This window comes from Xenopus tropicalis, chromosome 1, assembly GCF_000004195.4.
Source record: "Xenopus tropicalis strain Nigerian chromosome 1, UCB_Xtro_10.0, whole genome shotgun sequence".
Classification (NCBI taxonomy): Eukaryota; Metazoa; Chordata; class Amphibia; order Anura; family Pipidae; genus Xenopus; species Xenopus tropicalis.
This window is the reverse complement of record NC_030677.2, coordinates 206616578-206642822: the sequence shown is the minus strand read 5'-3', so window position 1 is coordinate 206642822 and position 26245 is coordinate 206616578. Positions and strand designations below refer to the sequence as shown.

At 47.3% G+C, this 26245-nt stretch overlaps 1 protein-coding gene across 1 annotated transcript in view; it reads left to right on the top strand.

Moving 5' to 3' along the window:
- epg5 (ectopic P-granules autophagy protein 5 homolog) overlaps nucleotides 1–23858 on the top strand; it is a 48024-nt gene extending 24166 nt beyond the window's left edge. Inside the window, exons 12-44 of the mRNA XM_031894932.1 lie at nucleotides 1129–1283; nucleotides 1510–1650; nucleotides 2674–2838; nucleotides 4073–4192; nucleotides 4701–4939; nucleotides 5121–5261; nucleotides 6525–6669; nucleotides 6910–7110; nucleotides 8442–8552; nucleotides 8860–8982; nucleotides 9140–9306; nucleotides 9740–9967; nucleotides 10545–10668; nucleotides 10766–10910; nucleotides 11025–11196; nucleotides 11933–12095; nucleotides 12775–12917; nucleotides 13208–13364; nucleotides 14046–14240; nucleotides 14373–14586; nucleotides 15152–15312; nucleotides 15435–15642; nucleotides 15742–15817; nucleotides 16170–16273; nucleotides 16400–16575; nucleotides 17297–17482; nucleotides 18003–18212; nucleotides 18839–18983; nucleotides 20006–20248; nucleotides 20518–20737; nucleotides 20944–21159; nucleotides 21623–21737; nucleotides 23268–23858. Coding sequence (XP_031750792.1) covers nucleotides 1129–1283; nucleotides 1510–1650; nucleotides 2674–2838; nucleotides 4073–4192; nucleotides 4701–4939; nucleotides 5121–5261; nucleotides 6525–6669; nucleotides 6910–7110; nucleotides 8442–8552; nucleotides 8860–8982; nucleotides 9140–9306; nucleotides 9740–9967; nucleotides 10545–10668; nucleotides 10766–10910; nucleotides 11025–11196; nucleotides 11933–12095; nucleotides 12775–12917; nucleotides 13208–13364; nucleotides 14046–14240; nucleotides 14373–14586; nucleotides 15152–15312; nucleotides 15435–15642; nucleotides 15742–15817; nucleotides 16170–16273; nucleotides 16400–16575; nucleotides 17297–17482; nucleotides 18003–18212; nucleotides 18839–18983; nucleotides 20006–20248; nucleotides 20518–20737; nucleotides 20944–21159; nucleotides 21623–21737; nucleotides 23268–23450 — 5492 coding nt within the window. The 3' untranslated portion in view covers nucleotides 23451–23858. The remainder of the gene's footprint in view (nucleotides 1–1128; nucleotides 1284–1509; nucleotides 1651–2673; nucleotides 2839–4072; nucleotides 4193–4700; nucleotides 4940–5120; nucleotides 5262–6524; nucleotides 6670–6909; nucleotides 7111–8441; nucleotides 8553–8859; nucleotides 8983–9139; nucleotides 9307–9739; nucleotides 9968–10544; nucleotides 10669–10765; nucleotides 10911–11024; nucleotides 11197–11932; nucleotides 12096–12774; nucleotides 12918–13207; nucleotides 13365–14045; nucleotides 14241–14372; nucleotides 14587–15151; nucleotides 15313–15434; nucleotides 15643–15741; nucleotides 15818–16169; nucleotides 16274–16399; nucleotides 16576–17296; nucleotides 17483–18002; nucleotides 18213–18838; nucleotides 18984–20005; nucleotides 20249–20517; nucleotides 20738–20943; nucleotides 21160–21622; nucleotides 21738–23267) is intronic.
- Nucleotides 23859–26245: the final 2387 nt, after the last annotated feature.

The window sequence follows — 26245 nt, the reverse complement described above, 5'->3', positions numbered from 1 at the left end:
GGAAATGCTTTCTGTTCCTTCTTCTTTTTTACTCTCATAAAAGTATCAGCCTACAGGAATCTTTCATCTCAAAGAATGTATCTTTTGGAAAAAGTATTCCTATAGGTTAATGAGCCAACACTCGTTCTGCTAGGCCCAGAGTTGGCCCCTACCTATTGGCCCCAAGTCAGTTATTGAGGGAATCCAGTGTGAAGTTAGTCTAAAGGTGGCCATACACGGGCCGATTGTAGCTGCCGATATTGGTCCCTTAGACCAATTCAGCAGCTTATCGGCCTGTGTAGGGGCAGCAACGATGGGGCCTGAAATCGGGCAGATATCGATCGGGCGGGTTAAAAAATTCAGTCAAATCGGTGGCCTGATCGGCTCGTTGATGCGGTCCCCGAACTGACTGCCCCATTACTGTCGTTATAATTCGATCGTTTGGCCCCAAACGATCGAATTAGCCTAAATTCCCCCGATATCGCCCACCTGTAGGTGGGAATATCGGGAGAAGATCCGCTCACTTGGTGACCTCGCCAAGCGAGCGGATCTTTATGTGTATTGATGGGTTATTTGTGATGAAGAGGGAGGGGCCCTAATTACTTTTGGCCTTTATAACTGGTCTTGAACCCATAAAACGACATCACTAGGGGTGCTACCCTGCTGCAGTTTTTGTTACCTTAATAACACAGCAGGGGTCATTTATCAACACTGGGTCAATTTGTCTGTGGGTTGTACCCCATGGCAACCAATCAAATTGTGGCATTCTTTGTTCTACTGCAGCTGGCTGAAAAAAGCCAATCACTGATTGGTTGCTATGGGTTATTGCCCATGGGCAAGTTTGCCCAGTGATGATAAATGAGTCCTGGTGTGATATTGGGCATCTGTAGGGGCAGGATTGTGTGTATTTCGCCATGCTGGGAGTTGCCGTGCTGGCTGTACGCTAACAGATCTGCTCCTCTGCAAGGTCACCGAATGAGTGGATCTTTGCCCAATTTGGCCATCCACATTCTGCCCAGATTGGCTGATCTGAACATTTGCCCCCGATAAGCTAATACTGCAGACCGATTGAGAGCTGGCTATTAAATAGCACATGATCTAGGCAAGATTTTTTTGAAATAATAACATTTTTTTATTTGTTTTATTTAGTTTCTGAAAACAGAGACAAATTTGAAGAATATCTCTCGTCCATGAACAACTCTGAAGGGATCTGCCTCCTCACCACGTTTGCCCAGATGGCCCAGACCAAGCAGACTGATGTTGACGAGGATCTCGTTAAAAGCATAGCCCTGGAGATCTATGAGGTACCCCTGTCTATGTTATATGAAAAATCAATTTTAAAGTAAACTTCCCCTTTAAAAACTTCACATGTGTAAAGGATTTGTAGTTTCTCTTTTATTATGAATGTTTGATATTTTCCATCCAGCCATTTGCATGATCTTCTGACCAATGGACATCGTTGGGGTTAATTAATTAATTAATGAATAGCACCCATCACAGTAACAACTCAGGATACAATGATCTCCCTAGGTCTCGTATGTCAGCATGTCTACAAGAGAAACCTTCTCCAAAGTGGGCCGGGAGCTGCTAGCCAGCATCACTATGGTGCACACCAGCATCATCTCTGTGCTTCTGGAACGTGTCCGTGACACTATCGATAAAGTAGGGATGGTAAGTTCACACCTGAGCCGCGTTGTCCTCACCTTCCTTATCTACGTTCTTATTACTGCACTACCAGGGTGCTGCCATGTAAAACCATGGGTGTGCAAATGCCCTTCATCACCTGTGACAATTCAGCAGGAACAGAGAGATACCATAAAACTATGGCAGCATCGGGATTCCCCTGTACTAAGCACAATTCAGCAGGAACAGCCACCTAAGTTTGCTCATAGCCTGTACAGAGAGATACCATAAAACTATGGCAGCATAGGGATTCCCCTGTACTAAGCACAATTCAGCAGGAACAGCCCCCTGAGTTTGCTCATAGCCTGTACAGAGAGATACTATAAAACTATGGCAGCATAGGGATTCCCCTGTACTAAGCACAATTCAGCAGGAACAGCCCCCTAAGTTTGCTTATAGCCTGTACAGAGAGATACCATAAAACTATGGCACATAGGGATTCCCCTGTACTAAGCACAATTCAGCAGGAACAGCCCCCTAAGTTTGCTCATAGCCTGTAGAGAGAGATACCATAAAACTATGGCACATAGGGATTCCCCTGTACTAAGCACAATTCAGCAGGAACAGCCCCCTAGGTTTGCTCATAGCCTGTACAGAGAGATACCATAAAACTATGGCAGCATAGGGATTCCCCTGTACTAAGCACAATTCAGCAGGAACAGCCCCCTAAGTTTGCTCATAGACTGTACAGGGAGATACCATAAAACTATGGCACATAGGGATTCCCCTGTAGGAAAGCGCTAGAATACCCACATTTGCAGTAAAATAATTTCTTCATTTATTAAATACATTACCAAGCACTCAGTGCATTTAGTTTGAAGACAGGCCTGGGGGTATATAGAACATGGAAGCTATGAGTGTGGGTGGGTGTAGAATAGTAATTATATAGTTTGTGCCACTGCTTTGCTTTCTTCTTCCTCTAGAACTCACTGGGTTATCGTTCAGGTGAGGACAAAGCTGATATAGAGACACAATGAATTAATAAGCAGTTTGCTGTTCTCTCTCTGTAAGGTTTCCTTGTACTTGTTTAAAGAATTACCCCTGCATCGTTGGAGCCCAACCTCGTCCGAAATAAGCCTGATTCGTGATTGGCTCCTCAACCACAACCTGTCCGAAGTAGAGAGCAAACTGGCCTGCATTATCCTGGAGGGCCTCAACTGGGGCTGCAATGAGAAAGTATGTCTCCTAGAAACAAAAAAGCATTCAGTGGCCAAGTGACCAGTCCTTCATTTCATCTAATATACCATAAATATATGTAATGTACTATAGAATAATAACACCGAAGGGTTTGATGCATTAATAATACTAGAAAGTATGACCGTCCATTCTCTTGAGAGTTCCAGTTCCTTGGAGCTATGGGCAGTGAGGGGACGTATTGGGCTCAGTACAGTTACACATAATATTTATATCATTATTTATAGCCACAGGGGCTGCCAATGTCCCAATTGTACAGGACTTAGAAAGTCCTCTGGGTTTCTGATGGTTCTGTCACCCGTGCCCAACTTGGTCACTAAAATTCTTTGTGACTTCTATAAGCCTCTTGTTAATTGTAAGGGATAATGTACCCCCTACTGTAAATGATAAGGATATTAGCAGTCACTGAGGGGTTCTGTACCCATATAAAGGCACAAGGCTGCAGGCTGAGTTATACAGGGAACTCTGAGTATCACTCATGTATTATAAGGGATAATGTACCCCCTACTGTAAATGATAAGGATATTAGCAGTCACTGAGGGGTTTTGTGCCCATATAAAGGCACAAGGCTGCAGGCTGAGTTATACAGGGAACTCTGAGTATCACTCATGTATTATAAGGGATAATGTACCCCCTACTGTAAATGATAAGGATATTAGCAGTCACTGAGGGGTTCTGTGCCCATATAAAGGCACAAGGCTGCAGGCTGAGTGATACAGGGAATCTGAGTATCACTCATGTATTATAAGGGATAATGTACCCCCTACTGTAAATGATAAGGATATTAGCAGTCACTGAGGGGTTCTGTGCCCATATAAAGGCACAAGGCTGCAGGCCGAGTTATACAGGGAACTCTGAGTATCACTCATGTATTATAAGGGATAATGTACCCCCTACTGAAAATGATAAGGATATTAGCAGTCACTGAGGGGTTCTGTGCCCCCCATATAAAGGCACAAGGCTGCAGGCTGAGTTATACAGGGAACTCTGAGTATCACTCATGTATTATAAGGGATAATGTACCCCCTACTGTAAATGATAAGGATATTAGCAGTCACTGAGGGGTTCTGTGCCCATATAAAGGCACAAGGCTGCAGGCTGAGTTATACAGGGAACTCTGAGTATCACTCATGTATTATAAGGGACAATGTAAATGATAAGGATATTAAAAGTTACTGAGAAGTCTTGTCCTTTAATCCTATAATATTTTTCCCAGAATGCTCTTCACCTGAATCCAGCCATACATGTGGATGTGGCCCTCATGATTCTGGAAGCTTACCAGAAGTACATCTCTGACAAACCCTATACAGGTCTTATTTCTGAAAGTATAAAACAGGTAAATATTACATTACATTAACATTTATTTATAAAGCGCCAACATATCCCGCAGCGCTGTACAATAAGTGGGTTACATACATTGGACATACAGAGTAACATATAAAGCAACCAGTAACCGATACAGGAGGGGAAGGGAGCCCTGCCCAAAAGAGCTTACACTCTACAAGGAGTAACATATAAAGCAACCATTAACCGATACAAGAGGTGAAGAGAGCCCTGCCCAAAAGAGCTTACAATCTACAAGGAGTAACATATAAAGCAATCAGTAACCGATACAGGAGGGGAAGAGAGCCCTGCCCAAAAGAGCTTACACTCTACAAGGAGTAACATATAAAGCAATCAGTAACCGATACAAGAGGTGAAGAGGGCCCTGCCCAAAAGAGCTTACAATCTACAAGGATATATATATATATAGATTACTTTTATTTATTTATTTTCCTCCCTCTGTACCAGACTAGGTGAATATATATATATATATATTTATTTGCCCCCTGTTCTGTTTGCAGGTGTCTTATTTAGCCAGTATTGTGCGGACAGGACAGTCCCCAGAAGCGTCTTTTATCCAATGGGCTTGGGATTTGATCCTGAGGCTTAAAATGCATCGAAATGACCAGAAGGAACAGCTCTGTGACAAAGTGCCTGACCTGACGGAGGCGTCCGTACTTCATCCGGTGCTGAAGGCCGTTAAAGCAGGTGTCCCTATTGGCTGCTACATTGGTATTGCAGTATCTTCAGTAGGACACAGGTAAATCTGCACTGAGGTTGCCTTCAGGGCCAAAATTTGGTTCTGAAGAATCCAGATATGTGAGACGGTTCTTTGTATCACCCCCGAGAATCGGCACATAGAGAAAGTAGTACTTTGTTATTATCAGGTTAGGAATGCTCATAAGGAAATACACTCCTCATCTCCTTCTCTCTCCCTGTAGTGTGGACAAGTTCTGTGTTGAAGGTGTAAGCTTACTGGGCGAGCTGGTCCAAGCACGGCATCTCCGAGCTGTGGTGCACATTCTGGATAAAGTGCTGCCCATGTTCTATCCGTGCCAGTATTACCTGCTGAAGAATGAACAGTGAGTTTGCCACTGCGCTTTGTATGAATCAAATGAGTTTCTAGGGCCTCACTTACCCTAGCAACCAATTAGGGGTACATATATACAGTATATATATTATATATATCAATCCCAATAATGTCTGCACTCCAGGGCTCAATATTCTGCGGGGTGCACAGCCAAAATTGAAGTATTTAAAAAATAATAATCCGTGGCCGGCACACCCTTCAAATTTTATCAAAAATCACAAGGTGATTAAATGTATTTTATTACTTAATGTTATTATTATGGGAAATAGGACTTCAGCAGCAAGAAGGTCATTCATCAGTGATTGGCAATAATATTGTTCTAATATCCTTTTCCTGCTGCACTCATGCTGGTTGGCTGCTGGGATTTCCTATTCACTTTTATGACTTGGAATCAATTTTAAAGAACAGAGAAATTATTGGTCCTTGTTCTCTAAATTCAACATTGTTATCCCGGTTTAACCAATTTCTTCTGCTATCAGTTTTGCACTAACGACAGGTGGGGGGGAGTTGTAGGATCTGTGCCACTGTGACAGAATGCACTGTTATACAGATAGCTAGAATCTCAGCCATAAAGCAGGGCAGGACTGCTGCTTACAATGGGGGGATCAGATAGGATCTGTGCCACTGTGACAGAATGCTCTGTTATACAGATAGCTAGAATCTTAGCCATAAAGCAGGGCAGGACTGCTGCTTACAATGGGGGGATCAGATAGGATCTGTGCCACTGTGACAGAATGCTCTGTTATACAGATAGCTAGAATCTCAGCCATAAAGCAGGGCAGGACTGCTGCTTACAATGGGGGGATCAGATAGGATCTGTGCCACTGTGACAGAATGCTCTGTTATACAGATAGCTAGAATCTCAGCCATAAAGCAGGGCAGGACTGCTGCTTACAATGGGGGGATCAGATAGGATCTGTGCAACTGTGACAGAATGCTCTGTTATACAGATAGCTAGAATCTTAGCCATAAAGCAGGGCAGGACTGCTGCTTACAATGGGGGGATCAGATAGGATCTGTGCCACTGTGACAGAATGCTCTGTTATACAGATAACTAGAATCTCAGCCATAAAGCAGGGCAGGACTGCTGCTTACAATGGGGGGGGGGGGATCAGATAGGATCTGTGCCACTGTGACAGAATGCTCTGTTATACAGATAGCTAGAATCTCAGCCATAAAGCAGGGCAGGACTGCTGCTTTGTTAATGCAGACAACGCAGTGCCAATCTGTTTCTTACTTTTTTGCCATCCCACAGATTTTTGGGCCACATTCACGTGTTTCTTCAGTTGGACAATGGTGTCCCTCAGGGCATTTCACTGCAAATGACACACAAAGTTACACAGCACTTAAGTGGAATAAACTATGGAGAAAATGTGAAGCTTCTTACAAACATGATCCAGGTAACAAAAAACTGACAGATGTTATTAATTTCTATTTAGAGGTTTTACTTGCTCCTTGTTCAGGCCTCTTTATAATGAATCTATGTAACTGGGAAAAGCCCACATTTTGCCCAGAAATGTCTTTTTGCTCATACTATGAACCCACAATGTTGTTAAGAGCAAAATGTCTCACTGGGTTTCTCTGTTCTGCCACCTGCTGGACATGTGAAATATTACCCGCACTCTGTTGTTCCACCGTAGGCTCATATTGCTGCAAGCAGCAGCAGTCCCAATGAAGTGGGCCCAGCAGCGGTGCTGGAGTTTTGGACTGAAGTCCTGATAAGCCAGCAGCTATGGCACAGAGATAAGGGCACGCTCCTCCTGATGGACCAGATGTGTAAGGCAGCATTCAGATACGTGCAGGAGGATTCTGTGCAGAAACTGCTCTACCAGCAGCACAAGGTAAGCTCCCAGGCTGCACCCTGCTGTACAATTTACGCGCATTTACGTCGGGGAGCATCAGAACTGGTGCTTTAACACAAGGGCACAGCAGGGCTGGCGCATTAACAGAAGGGCACAGCAGGGCTGGCGCATTAACAGAAGGGCACAGCAGGGCTGGCGCATTAACACAAGGGCACAGCAGGGCTGGCGCATTAACACAAGGGCACAGCAGGGCTGGCGCATTAACACAAGGGCACAGCAGGACTGGCGCATTAACACAAGGGCACAGCAGGGCTGGCACATTGACAGAAGGGCACAGCAGGGCTGGCACATTGACACAAGGGCACAGCAGGGCTGGCACATTGACACAAGGGCACAGCAGGGCTGGCACATTGACACAAGGGCACAGCAGGGCTGGCACATTGACACAAGGGCACAGCAGGGCTGGCACATTGACACAAGGGCACAGCAGGGCTGGCACATTGACACAAGGGCACAGCAGGGCTGGCACATTGACACAAGGGCACAGCAGGGCTGGCACATTGACACAAGGGCACAGCAGGGCTGGCACATTGACAGAAGGGCACAGCAGGGCTGGCACATTGACACAAGGGCACAGCAGGGCTGGCGCATTGACACAAGGGCACAGCAGGGCTGGCACATTGACAGAAGGGCACAGCAGGGCTGGCACATTGACAGAAGGGCACAGCAGGGCTGGCACATTGACAGAAGGGCACAGCAGGGCTGGCGCATTGACACAAGGGCACAGCAGGGCTGGCGCATTAACACAAGGGCACAGCAGGGCTGGCGCATTAACACAAGGGCACAGCAGGGCTGGCGCATTAACACAAGGGCACGGAAGGGCTGGCGCATTAACACAAGGGCACGGAAGGGCTGGTGCATTAACACAAGGGCACGGAAGGGCTGGTGCATTAACACAAGGGCACAGCAGGGCTGGCGCATTAACACAAGGGCACAGCAGGGCTGGCGCATTAACACACAAGGGCACAGCAGGGCTGACACATTAACACAAGGGCACAGCAGGGCTGGCGCATTGACACAAGGGCACAGCAGGGCTGGCGCATTAACACAAGGGCACAACAGGGTTTAACCCTTTCCCTGCTGGGCAGCAACACCTCTCTGGGAACTGCACATCACTAAGCAACATGCATTTTCAGTACTAAAGAATAAAACCCAAAAATGTTGCATGGTTTAACTTCCTTCTTGCCAATGGTGTAGCACTGACATTGTTTTCAGGGAAAGGGTTAAAATAATAATGGCAGACCCACTTGGCAGGTCTCTCACCCAGCTTCCTGATTGGCTGAATTCTGAATCTAAACTTGTCCCTACAGGACGCTCTTGGCTTTCACTGTGACCGGGGGCTGCTCTCCTCATTTGTGGGCTGGATCGTGGCTGGAAACGTAACCCCTTCATTCATCGACTCGAGCTATAACCCCTCCCAGGTGAAGAGAGAAAACCATTCAGATTTTTCTAGGGGTAGTAGCAAAAGTCGGTAGAATAGCGATTCATAGAGGCTCAACATTAAAGTAGAACTGACTGAAGCTTATCTGGTCCGGTCAGGGTAACCCAGCTATGAGCCCCAGTGGAACCAGAGTCAGAACCTGCCTATCAAACGCAGTCATTGCCTGAGTGGCGTTACTGCCAGGGAGTACCAGTCTTGCCCGAATTTCGGGTTTCTTAATGCAACATTTTGCCTCCATGAAAGAATTCCCTTTTATTTAAATGCTTTTTATGTTTCCTGTATTGCAGATCTGGTTCTCGTGGGCAGTGCTTAGCACCGAGTCTCTGTTTGAAGAAGATTCCCAGCTGCGCAGAGTGGTGGAGTGGGAACTTGTAAGCAACCCTTCCATGTCTCCAGATCAGGCTTTGAAGGTAGGCACTGCTAGTGGTGGCCTGGTACCAGTACCAGTTCCAGGGTAGGACAATCCCTACTGACCCAGTCCCTATGTCCATGTATTTGTTCATATAAATAGAGCACAATAATTTCTAGTGACTGATTTAAACTCATTCACCAATTCCTTCTTCCCAGAAAGCTCAGCAGCAGCTGAAACTGCCCATTGTGCCTTCCGTACAGAGATTAATGATCTATCGTTGGGCTCATCAGGCTCTGGCTACCCCGGCAGATCACCCCCTTTTGCCTTTCTTTTGGCAAAAGTTTTTCCTTCTTTACCTCAACCGGCCAGGACCTCAGTATGGGTAAGCTTCCTCTCCAGCCCAAATGGCACTTCCTCCTCATTCCTGTCCTAAGGGATTTACTTGCCCTGGATTGGTGGATGGGTGGTCAGGTATAGTCGTTATGGAATCAGCAGAAACCCAGCAGATCATTGGTGAAGTGTAACCATTGGCACTTCTGATTGGCACTGGTGGCGAACGTGCCCCCTTTGCCGATGCCTTTTGTCCTGTGGTTGTACCCAACTTCATTGGCCTGAGTGTAGACAAACGGAGCATTTCATGTTTCTATTTTACTATAATTTGCTTTTTTTATTGTTCCATTGAGTCTTTGACCCTTTTCCATATATTTTCTTGACCTGTATGAGATAGAGAATGGCACAGAGACGATGCTGCATGTAGATATACGACATGTTGTTAGTATGGTTGGTCATGGATGCATCTGACTGTGCTTTTCCAGGCTGCCAGTGAATGGATGCATTGGGAAGAGGTTCTTCAGCAGCCACTCTCACACCCATATGTTGAAGCAAATGAAACGGCGCCTGATTGAAGTGGCTGATTTTCACCATTCAGCCAGCAAAGCCCTGAGAGCGCTGGTCCCCTTGGATGGGTCCCCGGTATTCCCTGACTCATTGGGAGGCTCTCAGGAATGCATGGCCACCCCGGAAGTGCACAAGGAGCTGGTCAGGTAAAATCCACGTGGCCAATGGGGCGAGGAACAGTAGGAACCACCCAGGGCAGTGTATCCAAGGCTTCTTATATTATGTATGGGGGTTATTCTGTTTGTGCCAATAACGGTGTCACCTAAAGGCAAATCAGCCCAGACACATCCACTAGTGAAACCTGGGAGTTACTTCACATCCTTTGTGCCCTGTACTTGGCACCTATACACAGTTTGGGTGCAATACCACCACCTATATTCAGATTTGAGTTAACACCCCCAAAATGCCCTTTTTAAAGCAGTGGTTCACCTTTTGAATGTTCTAAAATGGCCAATGCTAAACACCTTTTCAATTTTTTATAGTTTTTAAATGATTTGCCTTCTTCTTTAAACTCCTTACAGCTTTCAAACAGGGGTCACTCAAACGATTGCTCTGCGAGGCTACAATTGTATTGTTATTGTTACTTTTCATTACTTATTACTATTCTATTCTTATTCCAGTCCCCAGTTGCTAAGGTAACTTGGACCCTAATAACCAGATAGCTGCTGAAACTCCAAACTGGAGAGCTACTGAACAAAAAGTGACAATTTTCTTTCCCTTTAGGTTATTTAATGTGTTTGTCGTTTGGCTGGAGGATGAGAATTTCCAGAAAGGAGACGTTTACCTCCCTTCGCTGCCCAAGCAGTACGACGCCCACCGGCTGGCCAAGATCATGCGAAATGAGCAGGTGAGTTAAACTATTGGCTTTGCTACGGCCGACACAGTGAGCAAGGGAGAATTCCTATTGGCTGATCCGAGTATTATGGTTTCCTCTCCCCCCCCAGGAACTATGGATGGAGTTTATTAATATGGAAAGGATCACTTATGAAATCCAGGAATCCATTAATGCCTGGAACCAAATCAAGGTAGAGATGGACACATGTTTACTGAACCCTGCAGTCAGTATGGAGCCAGCCAGCTCGCACTCAGGTACCTTGGCTCTGTACGTCTGTGCCCAATAGAGGAGAATGATGCCCCAGAGAAAGTAATTACTGCATTTAATGAATGTATCATGACACAATATCTGTTTGCTTCCTTTTCTAGCCAAGGACAGAATCCTGTGTAACCTGAGAAAGCACGGCGCCCCCTGTCCTGCCACCACCCTGCACCTCATGAAGCCTCCCGTGCCCGTCATTCCGCCATCTTGTTACATTAATACGCAGGAATCCATGAAACTGGTTCACAAAGACCTCACCATCCTACAGCAGTATGCCAAGTGAGCCACTCAGATTGCAATACAGGCGGCAGCAGCGCTTGCTTTATATCTACAGCACACTGGTGCATTATGGGTAGATAAACAGACACGACAAGGGTGCACTCTAAATGGGACATGGGAAGTCAGTAAGTGTTTAAAGTGATAGTTCACTTTTAGTATGATATTGAAGGCGCTATTTGGAGACAATTTGCAATTGGTCTTAATTTTTTTATTATTTGCAGTTTTTGAATTATTTGAATAGTTTTTTTGTTCAGCAGCTCCCCAGTTTGGAATTTCAGGAGCTATCTGGTTGCTAGGGTCAAATTTAACCTAGCAACCAGGCAGTGGTTTGAAAGAGATTATCTTTTATGTAAGGTTTTCAAAAAGGGTACGCCAATCAGTTTTAATCTGTGCAAATAAAGTCAACTGCATATAGTCATACAATACATTACATAACACAAAGTTGTGCACAAATAGGCAAAAAGACACACAGGGTGGCAGATACACTTGCCAAAAATGAGAATTACCAAGGGGAATCCTTGAGAAAGGCTTTCTTTGCCGAAACTATAACAAATAAAAATGAAGACCAATTAAAAAGTGGCTTAGAATAGGCCATTCTATAGCATACTAACCTGAAGGAGAACTGCCACTTTTAAATAGAGAACAAATTTTAGCTCAGAAAGCAGAATTAACATTAGGAGGGAATGGCTGAGGCTACAGAAACCCTTGTGAATGATTCTCTGGCTTTGCCTCTCAGGACGGCGTCGATGCGGGAATCCCAGCAAGTTGCGCTGGACGGCGAAATGCTCGAGACCATCCCTAAACTCTATGTCAACCGGGAGGAACAGATTGAGATGAAGATGGAGTGCCGGGGAAATCTGAATAAATCCTGTGCCGGGCCGGCTGTGGTTACAGTCAAGGTTAGGAGCTTCAGGGATCTGCTTCCTTTCAGTTGGTCTATGTTTTTTTTCGGTATTCTCTTTTAATTCAGAGTGATATATTAAAAGGTGTCCGATTGCTACATATTAATTGCAAGAACAATACCTATTAATTATGAACCTATAGCAACCTGTCATAGCTTCCCTAGTGTAATTGCTTGGTTTGTTTTTATTTGAAATATGCCACTGTTTATTTTCTATGTTTTACTAAGCCATAGTACATTATAAAAAATGCCGGCTTAAAAGGGCCATTGAGTAATTACAACACAAATTAAAGGAGAAGCAAACACTTTTAAACATTTTGAACAGAACCCTCCATCACCCAGACTCCTAAAGGGCCCCCCATTTCCCTGTATCTTAGGGCCCAAAGCAGAGTTTGGGTGGTCACATCCATCCCACTGCCCCTGTTGCTCTGATTGCCAAATAATGGGGGCTTCATATAGACAGCATTATCCGTGCATCCGCCAACCCTTAAGGGCAAGTTTAGACCCATCTGCTCCACCAACTGGGCATGTGTTGCAAGTCAAGGGGTTAAATGGCAGGTCCTGCAGCCTCAGTGGGGCAGAGAATTGGATCGGACAAGCTCAGTATAGAATGTAATGGTTGCCATGTTGTTCTGTGCTGACTGTGAGCTCCTGTGTTGTGCCCCCCCCCGGTGCAGTTTGAAGGCATGCAGATGGAGGAAGCAGTAAGCCAGCAGCTCCATATCATGCGCCGAGAGATGAAGCAATTGCAGGCCGAGGCGACCAAGCCCACTCAGCTCAGCATTATAGAAGCTGCTGTCCATCTGGAAAACTTCATCACGTGAGTTGGTGCGCCAAAAGCTTACAGAGTCTGTGTATGGGGGATATGGAACTGGCATAGCCATGAATAACCAGCTGATAAATGGATTTTGGCTCGTATGATGGCAGCCTAAGCCTTTCACTAATGCCAGGGGTCGCTCTGTATCGCTGCTTGGTCTCTTTTATTATCGCCCACTGTGTTACGTTTGTGCCTTATCCTCTTCCGCGCAATAGGAGACTTCCCCCCCCCCGGGCTGTGGGTTTTCCCTTTGATTTCTCAGTGTGGCTGAGTTTCAGCTCTTCTGCCCACAGGGCTCTAGTGAATGCCTATAAAGTGCAGTCCCCTCTGGAGATACCCAAGATCGGCATCGGCACCTTTTTTGCAGTAGTGGAATACGTATGCGACGAGACGCAGCGCCATCCTCCTTCCCGACAGTTTTTTACCTCCTGCATTGAGATTTTGGGCCAGGTTTGAACTTTGCTTTAATTGCTGATCAATTATACCCCCCAGTGATTGTACCTTTACTTCTTATTATTATACTAATCCCATGGCTCAGGACCCCCTAAGGGTCCCATACACTGAGTAATTGCTAGCTTGTATGTTTCAATGACTTACCAGCTACGGGGTCTCCACTCTGTTATACTACAGGTATGGGATCTGTTATCCGGAAACCTCTTCTTCTTCAAGTTTCTGTTTCAGGTCAAGGGGTGCTTTACTTTCAAGTTAACTTTTAGTATATTATAGAATGTCCTATTCCTGAAAACTGGGGTTCTGTTAGGAATGAACCTAACAGGTTTCTGTTAGAAATGAACACAGGTGATTAGCAGGGTCAGACTGGGGTGTAAGAGGCCAACCAGGACTGCTACCCCAGGGGCCCCCCACTGCCAGCCCTCCCTTCCCTGATTGCGGCGAAGTATAAGGTATGCACCTGGGGGAGAAGGGGCTGGCAGTGGGGGGCACCTGACGTGGTGTGGGGCCCCTGATGTGCAGTCCTGGTTGCCCTCTTCCCAGTGGGGGAGCAATGGCAGCAGGGATGGGGTCTGGGTTGGCCGGGGCCCACCTTTCCCGGTGTCCCTCCGGCCCAGTCCAACCCTGGCTATTAGTTATGCTGCTATTAAGAGAATACGTCTCTCCTCTGCTTCCCCACAGGTGTTTATAAGTGGAACCCAGACGGAGTGTCGGCCGGTGCTTCAGACCATTCTGCAGAACAGGAGGCTGTGCAGCCTGCTCTCCCCGTACTTTACCCCCGCCGCCTCGCCCGGAGAGTTTGTGCAGTTGTACGAGAAAGTGGTCGAGGCCGTCAATGACGACAACAGCGATGTGATTTTTATGCTATTGACTAAGGTGCGTTGCGCTTTCCTGCTGCAGAACATCATGGATTTGTCTGGGAAACCATGTGGCCTCTTCTGCAGAAACCTATATGTTCCATTTAACCCAATCAGCCAATAGTACATTTTAACTTTTTCCAATTTGCAGTTTGATCTGAACCATTGGTTGAACTCGGCCAAGCCCTGTATGTCGGAACGCACCAAACTGCTGGAGTGCGTGCACTTAGCCCTGACCCTGTGCGGCCTTGTACCCGAGGAAGAGCTACAGATGCCTTTTAGCATCTTCTGCAAACACTGGAACTCCGTCCTGCGCTACCAGTTCCCCGACCATTACAGCGACTGCCTGAGGCTACTCATGCAAAGTAAGTGGGGCTCATTGTCCTGCTCAGCGTTTTGGGTCTTAAAGGGGAAGTTCACCTTTACATTAACCTTTAGTATTTAGTATTTCAGTGGTTTTTAGTTATTTATCTATTTGTCCATCAGTTTGGTATATCAGCAGCTATCTAGTTGCTAGGGTCATATTTTCCCTAGTAACCAGGCAGAGGTTTGAGTGAGAGACTGGAATAAGTAAAAGGAGGGGCAATATATATGAATATAAGTACATTTTTTGGGTGTCGGGATCAGTAACCCCCATTTGAAAGCTGGAAAGAGATAGAAGAAGAAGGAAAATAATTTGGTGGGATCTGATTGGTTGGCCTTAGAGCCTATCATTGGTTGACACCGTGGCCCTGTGCACATAGAAATACATCCATGGCCCAATCCAGTCCTATCCCAATGGAATTTTTCAGTCTCCCCTGAGCCCTAATCAGATGCCTATTGGGAAGTCAGTTATTTTGGCCCCATACAGGGACAGAACATGACTGCAGTCCATAAAGGTAAAGTAAGTTGTCACGTAGGTAACCTGCCCACATTATCTATTATCTGCAGGTTCTTCTGAGCAGCTGTTGAGTCCTGAGTGCTGGAGGACCTCTCTGAAGGCTGTGGGGTGCTATACGCCGAGGAAAATTCCGAGCACGGTACAAGCCGAGTCCCCGGACCCGCTGGCGTTCCCTAGCTGTTCCAACAAGATGATGCTGTCGGCCGAACAGGTTGGGATTTCATTAGTGTTCCTGCCGCCCCCTACAGCTGCCTGGGTGCAACTGCTGAATAAATAATGTATACGGGGGGGCACAGAGCCTGTGGGATTACATTGGGTGCTTGTCACTTACAGGTACTGGAGACCATCAAATGGCTTTCAGATTTCTTCTACAAGCTCCGCTTCTCCAAATCCGACTTCCAGAGCTTTGGCCTGCTTTCCAAATGGAGCCCGTATATGGCCGAGGTGAAAACTTTCTTTGAGTACCTGGTAAAGAGCCTCATAGACTACGAGCTGGCCGGCCTCAGCCAGGAGACTATGGGAAGCCACAGAATCCAAGCAGGTAATGGCGTCTCCCCTCCCCCACTGTCCAAATAATGCTCCTTACGAATTGCGAATCCATAACTATGGATGTTTATTTGTGTTTCTCCTTTAATTTCAGGGCTAAAATCTCTGCATTCGGCCATCACTGAGCTCTTCAAGCCATGGATTATGGTTCTGGATAAAGAGGACAACAGGTATCATTCCTTATAGTCAGGATTGGACTGGGCCGCCAGGACAGCGGGAAAAAACCCGGTGGGCCCCAGCGGCCCAGACCCTTGCCAGAGGTCCCCCTGTCGACCGTTCCTCCCCTGACATATTAAACTTATGCACTCTAAGCGCCACTTGTGTCCAGGTAGGAAGAGAGGGGGATTTTTTTTACACCCCACGTTTTGTGCCCACCTGTCTCCTAGGTTTTCCCCCGTGACGGAAGGGTCTGCTTCCCCTATAGTTACGCCACTGAGAGAGCCCTAGTTCCGTACATAAGGCTTTTGTCTGGGCTGGCGCTGCCATACTGCTCACTGTGTATCTGTGTGCTTCCCATTTCAGCAGTCAGCGATGTTACCCGTGGTTGGAAAGCGACACGTCTGTCGCTGTCGGGATGGTTCAGTTATTCTCAGACTGCATCCTGACGCTGCATCAGAAATCTCAGGGTGAGTCCAGGGCAAATTCGCCATTATGGGGAATTCTATAATAATAATTATGGAATTTTCCCAGCCGGTGTCCTAGTGATAAGCTCTATTTACTATGAATCCCACGCCTGCTCTCTGTCTCATTAGATCGCTTGCTGCCTGGCCAGAGGGGCGCCTTATGGTTGCACCTGATGCATTACTGTGAGACTTGCACTGCGCCCAAGCTGCCCGAATATATCCTGTATTCCTACCATACTGAGTACAGCAAGTTACCCTGGAAGGATATGTATCCTGATCAGACAGTCATGGAGGAATTCTTTAAAGTAAGTACACACCGTGTGTGGTGAGCCTTAGGCCAACAGGACTGGGATATATTATACAGCATGTTCCAAGGCTTCACTTCATCAGGCCAACACCGCAGCTCAGCCCCTGCTATTGAAAGTCATGGTATCAGCAGTATAAAACTGCTAATATCACGAATACAAAAAATAAATAAACAATGATTGTGAACTGTAAAAGTGCTCAGAGCAGTGTTGCATACATTTTCATTGGAGGGTTTAGTTCTCCTTTGGGATCACATTTTAATTGGGGCAAAAGAAAAATAAAATATCATGTAAGCAGTCATACTGTATATGCCCAGAAATCCTCCTGTTTTAATTGGACGGCCGCAGATATATTTTCCTAACTGCAGATTATTGGGGTACAGCTCACAGATCTTTTATCCTGCTGCAGCCTATTGGGATACAGTGCAAATATCTATTTCCCTGCTGCAGATTATTGGGATCCACCTTCACTGTTTGGGGTGCAGTTGACCTGCAGATTATGGGTGTACATTTCACAGATCTGTTTTTCTACTGCGGATTATTGAGTTGAGCCATTTCCCCTGGGCCCTAGCATTAAAGGGGCCACTGATGGGAAATGACAAAGATATCTGGGTTCAGGGTTTCCCAAGTGCATTCATTCATATGAAATAATCTCTATTTCTCTCTCCGTATATATTATATATTATTTTTTCATCTTTCACCTGTGATTTTTATCTCAAAGGTGGAGAGGGGGAGCCCCAAAAGCTGCTTTTTGTTTTTGGGGTCTGTTTTGTGCGAAGTGAATTGGGTAAGCATCCTTTCCGATGTCTGGGGCCCGGCCCCTCGCCCGGAGACCCACCGCATGTTAGTGTGCCTGCTCTTCATGCTGGTGTTTGTCGCCAAGGAGGAGAAGCTCGTCAACGAGCCGGTACGTTCACTCTGCGCTCGCGGGATATGGGGCGGCAGCTTGAGGGTGTCGGTGGAGTTTCTGCCACTAGTTGGCGCTCGTGGTCTCATTTATATTCCTGCTTAGCCATCAGCCCCCCATACACAGCCCCTTTACTAGCAATACAGCAGGCAGGGTCGGACTGGGCCGCTGGGACACCGGGAAAAATCCCGGTGGGCCCTGGCGGCCCAGACCCGTCCCTTACCTGCGTTCCCCCTGCCCGACCGCTCCTCCCCTGACGCGTTAAATTTACGCGCTCAGGGGAGGATGTTGGGTGGGGGGCCCTGCGAGGGGGGTTAGGGGGCCCCTACAGGGTGGGGGTCGGTGCGGTGCGGGCACCTGCAGGGCCCCTGGGGCGGGAGCCCCGGTGGGCCCTTCACCCCCTGTCCGACCCTGACAGCAGGGTTTTATTTAATAGCACATTGAACTGGGGGGTTAATGTAAGTAGGGGGAATTGATTCAAAATGTCATTTTTTTGGTAATGTTTCCACATTCTTTCAAGGGGTCCCCGCTACTCAGCCTCCTGGGGCAGGCCAGCACCCTGTCATGGCACCTTGTGGACGCAGTGTCCTACCAAAACGTAATGGGCTACTTCAGCAGCCACTACCCTCCCTGTGTGATCCTGAGCAAACACCTCACCGATGAGCTGATCCTCAAGGTGTTGAAAGTCTCCGCCGGGCTGACGACTTTCCCAGAATGCAACATCTACTCTGTAAGTAGCCTATGGCCAAACCGTGATATTAGCAGTTTTATACTGTTGTATTCACATCACAAGGTATTAAATGGAGCGCAAAGGCTTTAAATTCCCAGTGCTCAGTTCTATCCCCCTATCACACTGGGCTGTAGAAATGAGCAGGGAATTAGCAATAGATGCTGCCTGTGTCAGTACATTTGTATTCTACCTGTAACAGCAGGGGGCGCTCCTGAAACACATTCATGTCATATCATATCATGAAATTAAAAAGAAAAAAATTATATAAATTCCAAAATCTCCCATTGAATTCTGCAGAAGGTGTTACCAGGCATGAATAAGCTCTATAGAACTCTGCTCCCGGCTGTGGCTCCCTCTGCTGGTGCCTTTGTGCTATTACAGCTGCATTTTGTTCCCCTTTCCTCTCCTCCTGCTGCTGATTTTGTTTCCGTTTTGCTCCCGTATCATTGGCAGCGCTAGCGAGCAGGGCAGCAGCTAAACATTTTTAAAAAATAAAAATATATATAATTAATAAAATCTTTGCTTGCCCTTTTATGACATTTTTAACTGAATTTATTTCCCTTCTGGGATTTATTTCTATTTATGTTCCCTGTACGTTGGTTTCACCCCTGTTTCTCTGCCTGCAGGATGTGACCCCCAAATGCCGCATCTACATTCAGCAGGTGGTGCAGTTTCTGGGCTCCTTAGAGCAGGACGCTAAAATAACCCTTTCTGCCCTGGAGCAAGAGATGTCAAAACTGCTGGATGACATCGTTATCTTCAACCCCCCAGGTCAGCCCTTCTGTTCTTTTGTAGTTCAGTCTATTGTGCCTCATCCTGTGTGTTTAATAGTGTGTCTGTGTCTTAACAGTTTGCCCATAGCCTGTACAGAGAGATACCATAAAACTATTGCAGCATAGGGATTCCCCTGTACTAAGCACAATTCAGCAGGAACAGCCCCCTAAGTTTGCTCATAGCCTGTACAGAGAGATACCATAAAACTGTTGCAGCATAGGGATTCCCCTGTACTAAGCACAATTCAACAGGAACAGCCCCCTAAGTTTGCCCATAGCCTGTACAGAGAGATACCATAAAACTATGGCACATAGGGATTCCCCTGTACTAAGCACAATTCAGCAGGAACAGCCCCCTAAGTTTGCCCATAGCCTGTACAGAGAGATACCATAAAACTATTGCAGCATAGGGATTCCCTTGTATTAAACCCAATTCAGCAGGAACAGCCCCCTAAATTTGCTCATAGCCTGTACAAAGAGATACCATAAAACTATGGTAGCATAGGGATTCCCCTGTACTAAGCACATTTCAGCAGGAACAGCCCCCTTAGTTGTTTATAGCCTGTACAGAGAGATACCATAAAACTATATCAGCATAGGGATTCCCCTGTACTAAGCACAATTCAGCAGGAACAGCCCCCTAAGTTTGCTCATAGCCTGTACAGAGAGATCCCATAAAACTATGGCAGCATAGGGGTTCCCCTGTACTAAGCACAATTCAGCAGGAACAGCCCCCTAATTTTGCTCATAGCCTGTACAGAGAGATACCATAAAACTATGGCAGCATAGAGATTCCCCTGTACTAAGCACAATTCAGCAGGAACAGCCCCCTAAGTTTGCTCATAGCCTGTACATAGAGATATCATAAAACTATGGCAGCATAGGGATTCCCCTGTACTAAGCACAATTCAGCAGGAACAGCCCCCTAAGTTTGCCAATAGCCATTTCACTATTATTAACCCCCTCAGTTCTGTATGGCTCCCTGTCCTTTGCTGATTCTCAGTGGCTGTTATTTCCCAGACCTGGATGTGCAGAAGCGACACATGGCGCTCAGCAGTCTGTTCATGGAGCTCCTGATGGTTATGAATAATGCCGGCGTGACCACGGCGGAGTCCCTGAGGGGGGCCCTGCTGAGCTGGATAGACACCAACGTGCAAGGCTTGCTGGTGATGCCCCTCCTGACAGCGGCGTGCCAGAGCCTGGCATCCATCAGACACATGGCCGAGGCCACTGAGGCCTGCATCATTGCCTACTTTAGAGACGGTACGGGTGTTTTACTGCATTTCCATTTCCAGCCCCCCCCCAACCCTGCGGCTTTAAAGGGGAAGTTCATAATAGAAGTAAATAATGACAGTAGAAGATTCATGTTATTTGGCTTTTTTATGGTTTTACTCAACCTTCTAAGCACCATTATCCTTATCTCCTCCCAAAGCCTCGCTCTAGTCTGCTAATCAGCTTCAAAGGGTTCCTCAGGGGCGTGGCCTAAATGCCAAGGATTACTGTGACATATTTTTCCATTATCTCTTATACAGAAAACCTCCACGTGCAGAACCCTGGCTGGGGCCCCATCTTGGCTTCTCTACAAGTGCCCGAACTCACCACGGAGGATTTCCTGCAGGAATGCCTGAGCCTGGGCAGCTATTTAACCCTCCATGTGTACGTTCTGCAGTGTTTGAACCAGGAGCAGACGCTGGCCAATGAGCTGAGAGTACTTGTGATGATTTCCAAGTGGCTGGAGCAGGTACAGCCAGGGTAAGAGATTGTTAGTGGATTGAGTTTCATGCTTTTGGCGCTTGTGTATAACCTCCCTGGAATCAGTATGTTCACATCTTTAAATTAAAGGGGAAGTTACCTGAAAATTAACACCAAATTTTCAGATGCATTTACCATAGAGAACTCCAGCAGATGGGTCCTCCCTATCGCTGCTCATGTGCGTCTCTGTTTTATTTCCCCCAAAGCTCAGTGAATGATGAGCCCAAGCTGTTCCTGTGGTGCCACAAGATCCTGCAGCTTTCCCTCATCCAAGTGGAGCAGAGCGACAGCGTCGTGACGGAGAACGTCCTTCGCATTCTGCTCTCTGTCCAAGGCAAACTCACCCTCCTGGGGGAGGAGCGAATGTCCTCTGGCATTCTGGGTGCTATCGGCCTTGGGAGGAAGTCCCCGTTATCATCAAGGTAAGAGAAGTGGCGCCCCCTGCAGGTAGGTACCCCCCGGGTTCTGTGTAACGTCGGGCTCTGATATTGGGCCCCACGCAGTCCCTGTCCCCTCCCCATTCATAGACCGGCGCTAGTAATGATAGTAACGGGACTCTTATATTTATATTGAGGGAAAGCAGCCAACATTGCAGCTCTTGTGCCAAACCAATTAATTGCATGTTACCTGGCCACGCCTCCTGGCCACGCCCCTGGCCTTCCCGCAAAGAAACTGGGAGGTGGAGCAGAGAAAGAGAACCTATTGCAGAGGGTGAGATGGCACAGAGAGGAGCCGCTGTATGGGGTACATCTCTACCCCTGCTGGGTCAGCTCCACTGACTGACTAAAAGACCAATTGCAAATATGCTTAGATTATCAGCCAGTAAAGCCTAACACTGTGTTTCAGAGCCTGAATCATAAACTGGTGTTTTCTACTCATTTTCAGATTTCGGATCATTGCTCGCAGCCTGGCGGCCTTCATTGCAGCCCAGATCCCTGCAGAGAACCAAGTGCGCCTTAAGGCAGGATCTGGGCTGCACCTGTCGCCCAAAGCTCAGCAGGTAGGAGATTTGCATGCGATTGGGCGGAGCTGTGAGTGTATAAGTCAGTGGGTTAGTGATGTGTGGGCCGGCCCGAAACCTATGGGATCCGTGGGTTTACTCATGGGTCCAGGTTTGAGATGAGCTCTTCCTTCTGTGCCCACTTCTGCCTCTGGTAGCCCGTATTTATAGCTGCTTGCCTGCCCCACCCCTTAGTGATGTCAGAGATGGGGCAGGCAGGAGGCTATAAATAGAGGTGGATTGCCAGGTCGGGTTGGGATTGGGTGGGTGCAGGTCATCTGTTTGTTCAACCACAGTGGGCTGGACTAGAATACTTTAATGTCAGCGTAAAGTGGGAGGGGCAGGGAGTCTGTTATGCAGTTAGTGGGAGGGACTAGAACACTAATGGCAACTTACAGGAGTCAGGGCAGGGAGTCTATTACACAATAAGTAGGTGGGACCAGAATACTAATGGCAGTTTACAGGAGGAGGGGCAGTGAGTCTGTTACACAATAAGTGGGTGGGACCAGAATACTAATGGCAGTTTACAGGAGGAGGGGCAGTGAGTCTGTTACACAATAAGTGGGTGGGACCAAAATACTAATGGAAGCTTACAGGAGGAGGGGCAGTGAGTCTGTTACACAATAAGTGGGTGGGACCAGAATACTAATGAAAGCTTACAGGAGGAGGGGCAGGGAGTCTGTTACATAATAAGTGGGTGGGACCAAAATACTAATGGAAGCTTACAGAAGGAGGGGCAGGGAGTCTGTTACACAATAGGTGGGTGGGACCAGAATACTAATGGCAGCTTACAGGAGGAGGGGCAGGGAGTCTGTTACACAATAAGTGGGTGGGACCAGAATACTAATGGCAGCTTACAGGAGGAGGGGCAGGGAGTCTGTTACACAATAGGTGGGTGGGACCAGAATACTAATGGCAGCTTACAGGAGGAGGGGCAGGGAGTCTGTTACACAATAAGTGGGTGGGACCAGAATACTAATGGCAGCGTACAGGAGGAGGGGCAGGGAGTCTGTTACGCAATAAGTGGGTGGGACCAGAATACTAACGGCAGCTTACAGGAGGAGGGGCAGGGAGTCTGTTACACAATAGGTGGGTGGGACCAGAATACTAATGGCAGCTTACAGGAGGAGGGGCAGTGAGTCTGTTACACAATAAGTGGGTGGGACCAGAATACTAATGGCAGCGTACAGGAGGAGGGGCAGGGAGTCTGTTACGCAATAAGTGGGTGGGACCAGAATACTAACGGCAGCTTACAGGAGGAGGGGCAGGGAGTCTGTTACACAATAGGTGGGTGGGACGAGAATACTAATGGCAGCTTACAGGAGGAGGGGCAGTGAGTCTGTTACACAATAAGTGGGTGGGACCAGAATACTAATGGCAGCGTACAGGAGGAGGGGCAGGGAGTCTGTTACGCAATAAGTGGGTGGGACCAGAATACTAATGGCAGCATATACAGGCATAATACAGGCATCCCAGGGGCATATTTGTATTTCCCTCAGTTCCACACACTCCGGCTCTCTATCTCCGCAGGCTCTGACCGCTGTTGAATCCATGACCTCAAGCAAACAATATGCAGAGTTTCAGGAACAAATCTCCCAGGCGACCCAGTTTATCAGATACCCCGGACACTGCCTTCAAGATGGCAACACGCTGCTAGCTCTTCTCATCAACTCCCTGTACCCAGAAGTGCATTATCTCAATATTATACGATAGACCAGGGGACCTCTTTACGCTTCTGATAACTGACTGTGCGCAAATCGTGTTTTTAATGGCGAAAAACCGTATCCGGATGGCGTCAGGCCCGTAACGCCGGGAAGGCGGCGAATCAGGAGGGAAGGAAGTAGGGAGGCGCCGGCAGCAAACAGAGCGGCTGGAACATTACAATAAGGTTTTCTCTGAAGAGTTAATAACTGTGAGTTGGATTCTGAGCCAGGATTCCCAGGCGCCTCTGTGCGCTACTTACCCTTTAATTCTCCCCAGATATTTGCCTCTGTGTTTAGCTTGTGCCTATAGTTTGTGTTGTCTCCGTGCCGAATGTCTGTAGGGGGTTCTGGTACAATGTCGTCTGTGTCTCCCAGTCAGGGTGCAGGTCACTGGCCAATAAAGATTTTGAACCAAGGGCCCCGGGGTTCCGAGTCTCAACACTCCCTGCATCCCAGTAGCACATTGTATATCCCTTGAAGGAGAAGGAAAGGTATAATCACTGGGGGGAGGCAAAGGTTAGGCACCCCCAGTGATTGTAATTGCTTACCTTATACCCCAGAGGGACGGAAAAGGATTGCTTGTTTGCAGTTACCCCGGACTGGTATGGTTTTCTCCTAATAGGAGCCCCAGCCTGGGGTAAAAGGAAAGCGATTACAATCACTGGGGGTGTCTAACATTTGGCTCCCCCCCAGTGATTTTTACTTTTCCTTCTTCTTTAAATAAAATGACTTGGGATCCAGGCCTTGTTTCCACAGGAGCTCCCCTTCTCAGATCCTATCAGGCCATCATCTGAGTGTCAGTGGCACTGCACATGCTCAGTGGGCTCTGGGCAGCTGTTGGGAAGCTGAGCTTAGGGGTCGTCTTAAAACTGTAAACAGAAAATGAGGGTCGTCTGTTATAAAAGCTGATGCTACTGGGCTGATTATTAAATTCTCATGCAGCCTGCACTGATTTCTGAGCTGCCATGTAATGTGAATTAATTACTAATCAGCCTTGTATAGTGACTGTTCTATTGTAATATATACAGTATATAGTAAGTGGGTCCCTAAGCTCAGGTAAGTGCCAGTAGCACTGAGTATGTGTAGCAGAAAAGATGGGGGGCTACTGGGGGCATCTTCAGGCCCTCTGGTGCTTATATATATATATATATATATATATAAAATATACTTAATGGGGGAGTAGTGGTTCTATCTACACAATAGACCTATACATCCCTGCACAGATCTATTCCAGTAAAGCTATTGCCCCGCACCCAGCGAAGTTATTCAGCAACAGTAACCAGTAACAGGATTATTGGGGCGACAGGATTGGTCGTTGGGCTCAGCGAGACTCCGCCTTCCCTGGTTATTGGGAATTTTGTCTTATTCTGACGCTGAGAATCTCAGATGTGACATTTCTATGGGGAAATTTGCCAGATCAGTATTTTTATTTCTATTGTGTAAATACATTTATTTCATTCACTGACGTTTCCGGCCCCCAGAAAGCCGGATATTGGGGGGGTTTGTGTTTTACTGATGAATCTTTTTACAGGCACTTTAGTGTTTTTGCCTTAGTTTGGGGGTCTCGCTGCCGACTCCCCACACGCGGGCAAATGAGAGAGAGAGACTACTAAAGGTTCCTATGGGAACCAGGCGCGGGGGGCGGGGTTACGGCTTGGGGGGGTCGCTGCAATGCAAACAATAAGCTGCTTCTTGTATATTTCATGTTGGATTTTGTGTGATAAATGTGTAAAATTTACTGGCAAATTGTAAAAAAAAATTCAAAAATATACAAAATTGCCTCTTGTAAAATAGAAACATATAGAGAAATAAATAAGATTTAGTTATTGGGGCCTAGAAACCCGTAAGGAACCGCCATTCCCCGGCCAATCAGCACAGAGATTTCTAAACCAACCCAAAAATATCTGCGTTATGGGTTGTGCCTTTGTCCTGTGTGTTTCCTTCTCCCCCTTTCCCCGTGTTTTTGGCAGATAGTGGGCGGGGCCATGACTTCATGGAGATGGGGAAGAGGCGGGGCCATACGGCCCCGCCTCTTCCCCATCTCCATGAAGTCGGCCAATTGCCAAGTCATAGCCCCGCCCAGTAACATCACTGACCCACCTTTTCCCTGCCCCTGTGACATCACGTCACAGGGGCAGGGAAGAGGTGGGTCAGTGATGTTACTGGGCGGGGCTATGACTTGGCAATTGGCCGATCACCACATCAATCTCAGTGAGTCCTGCCCAAACCGGGCAGGAGGTTTTGACCCGGACAGCCCTTCCGAAAACCGGACAGGTGGCCGCCCTATTTAGACGCCATTTTTTTTTACCGCTTATTTGAGTGCTGAGTTCCTGGAGCGGAGCTGCCATGTTGTATTAGTGAGCAATGATCTGTGATGTGAGGTTAGTGTGACGTTGCCGGAACACGCGATACGGATCTCTTTGGTTATCCCTGTTCACCCACCGAGGGGGCCATGATTGTGCAAAAGAGGCGGAGACCCAGTCTGGGAGGGGAGATATTATATGAATTGTTATGTCCAACCTGTAGCTTTGCCACCATTGGCCGGGCCCATCACTGCTGGTAACACAAAGGGTGGGGCAGAGAGGAGGTGGATCAGGTGGTGTTGGAGGAGAAGGTAAGTAGGCGTGGCTACAGAGGGGGGAGGTGATTGGGGCGGGTCAGAGGTGAGTTGGGGGCGGAACAACTAGGGATTACATCAAGTATATTGCTGGTAAATTTTTTAATACCCGCCTTGGCCTTGGTTGGTATTTCCCTGGCTGGGGGCAACCCTACCCCAGGCCCCAGCTGGGGGGGCAACCCTGATAC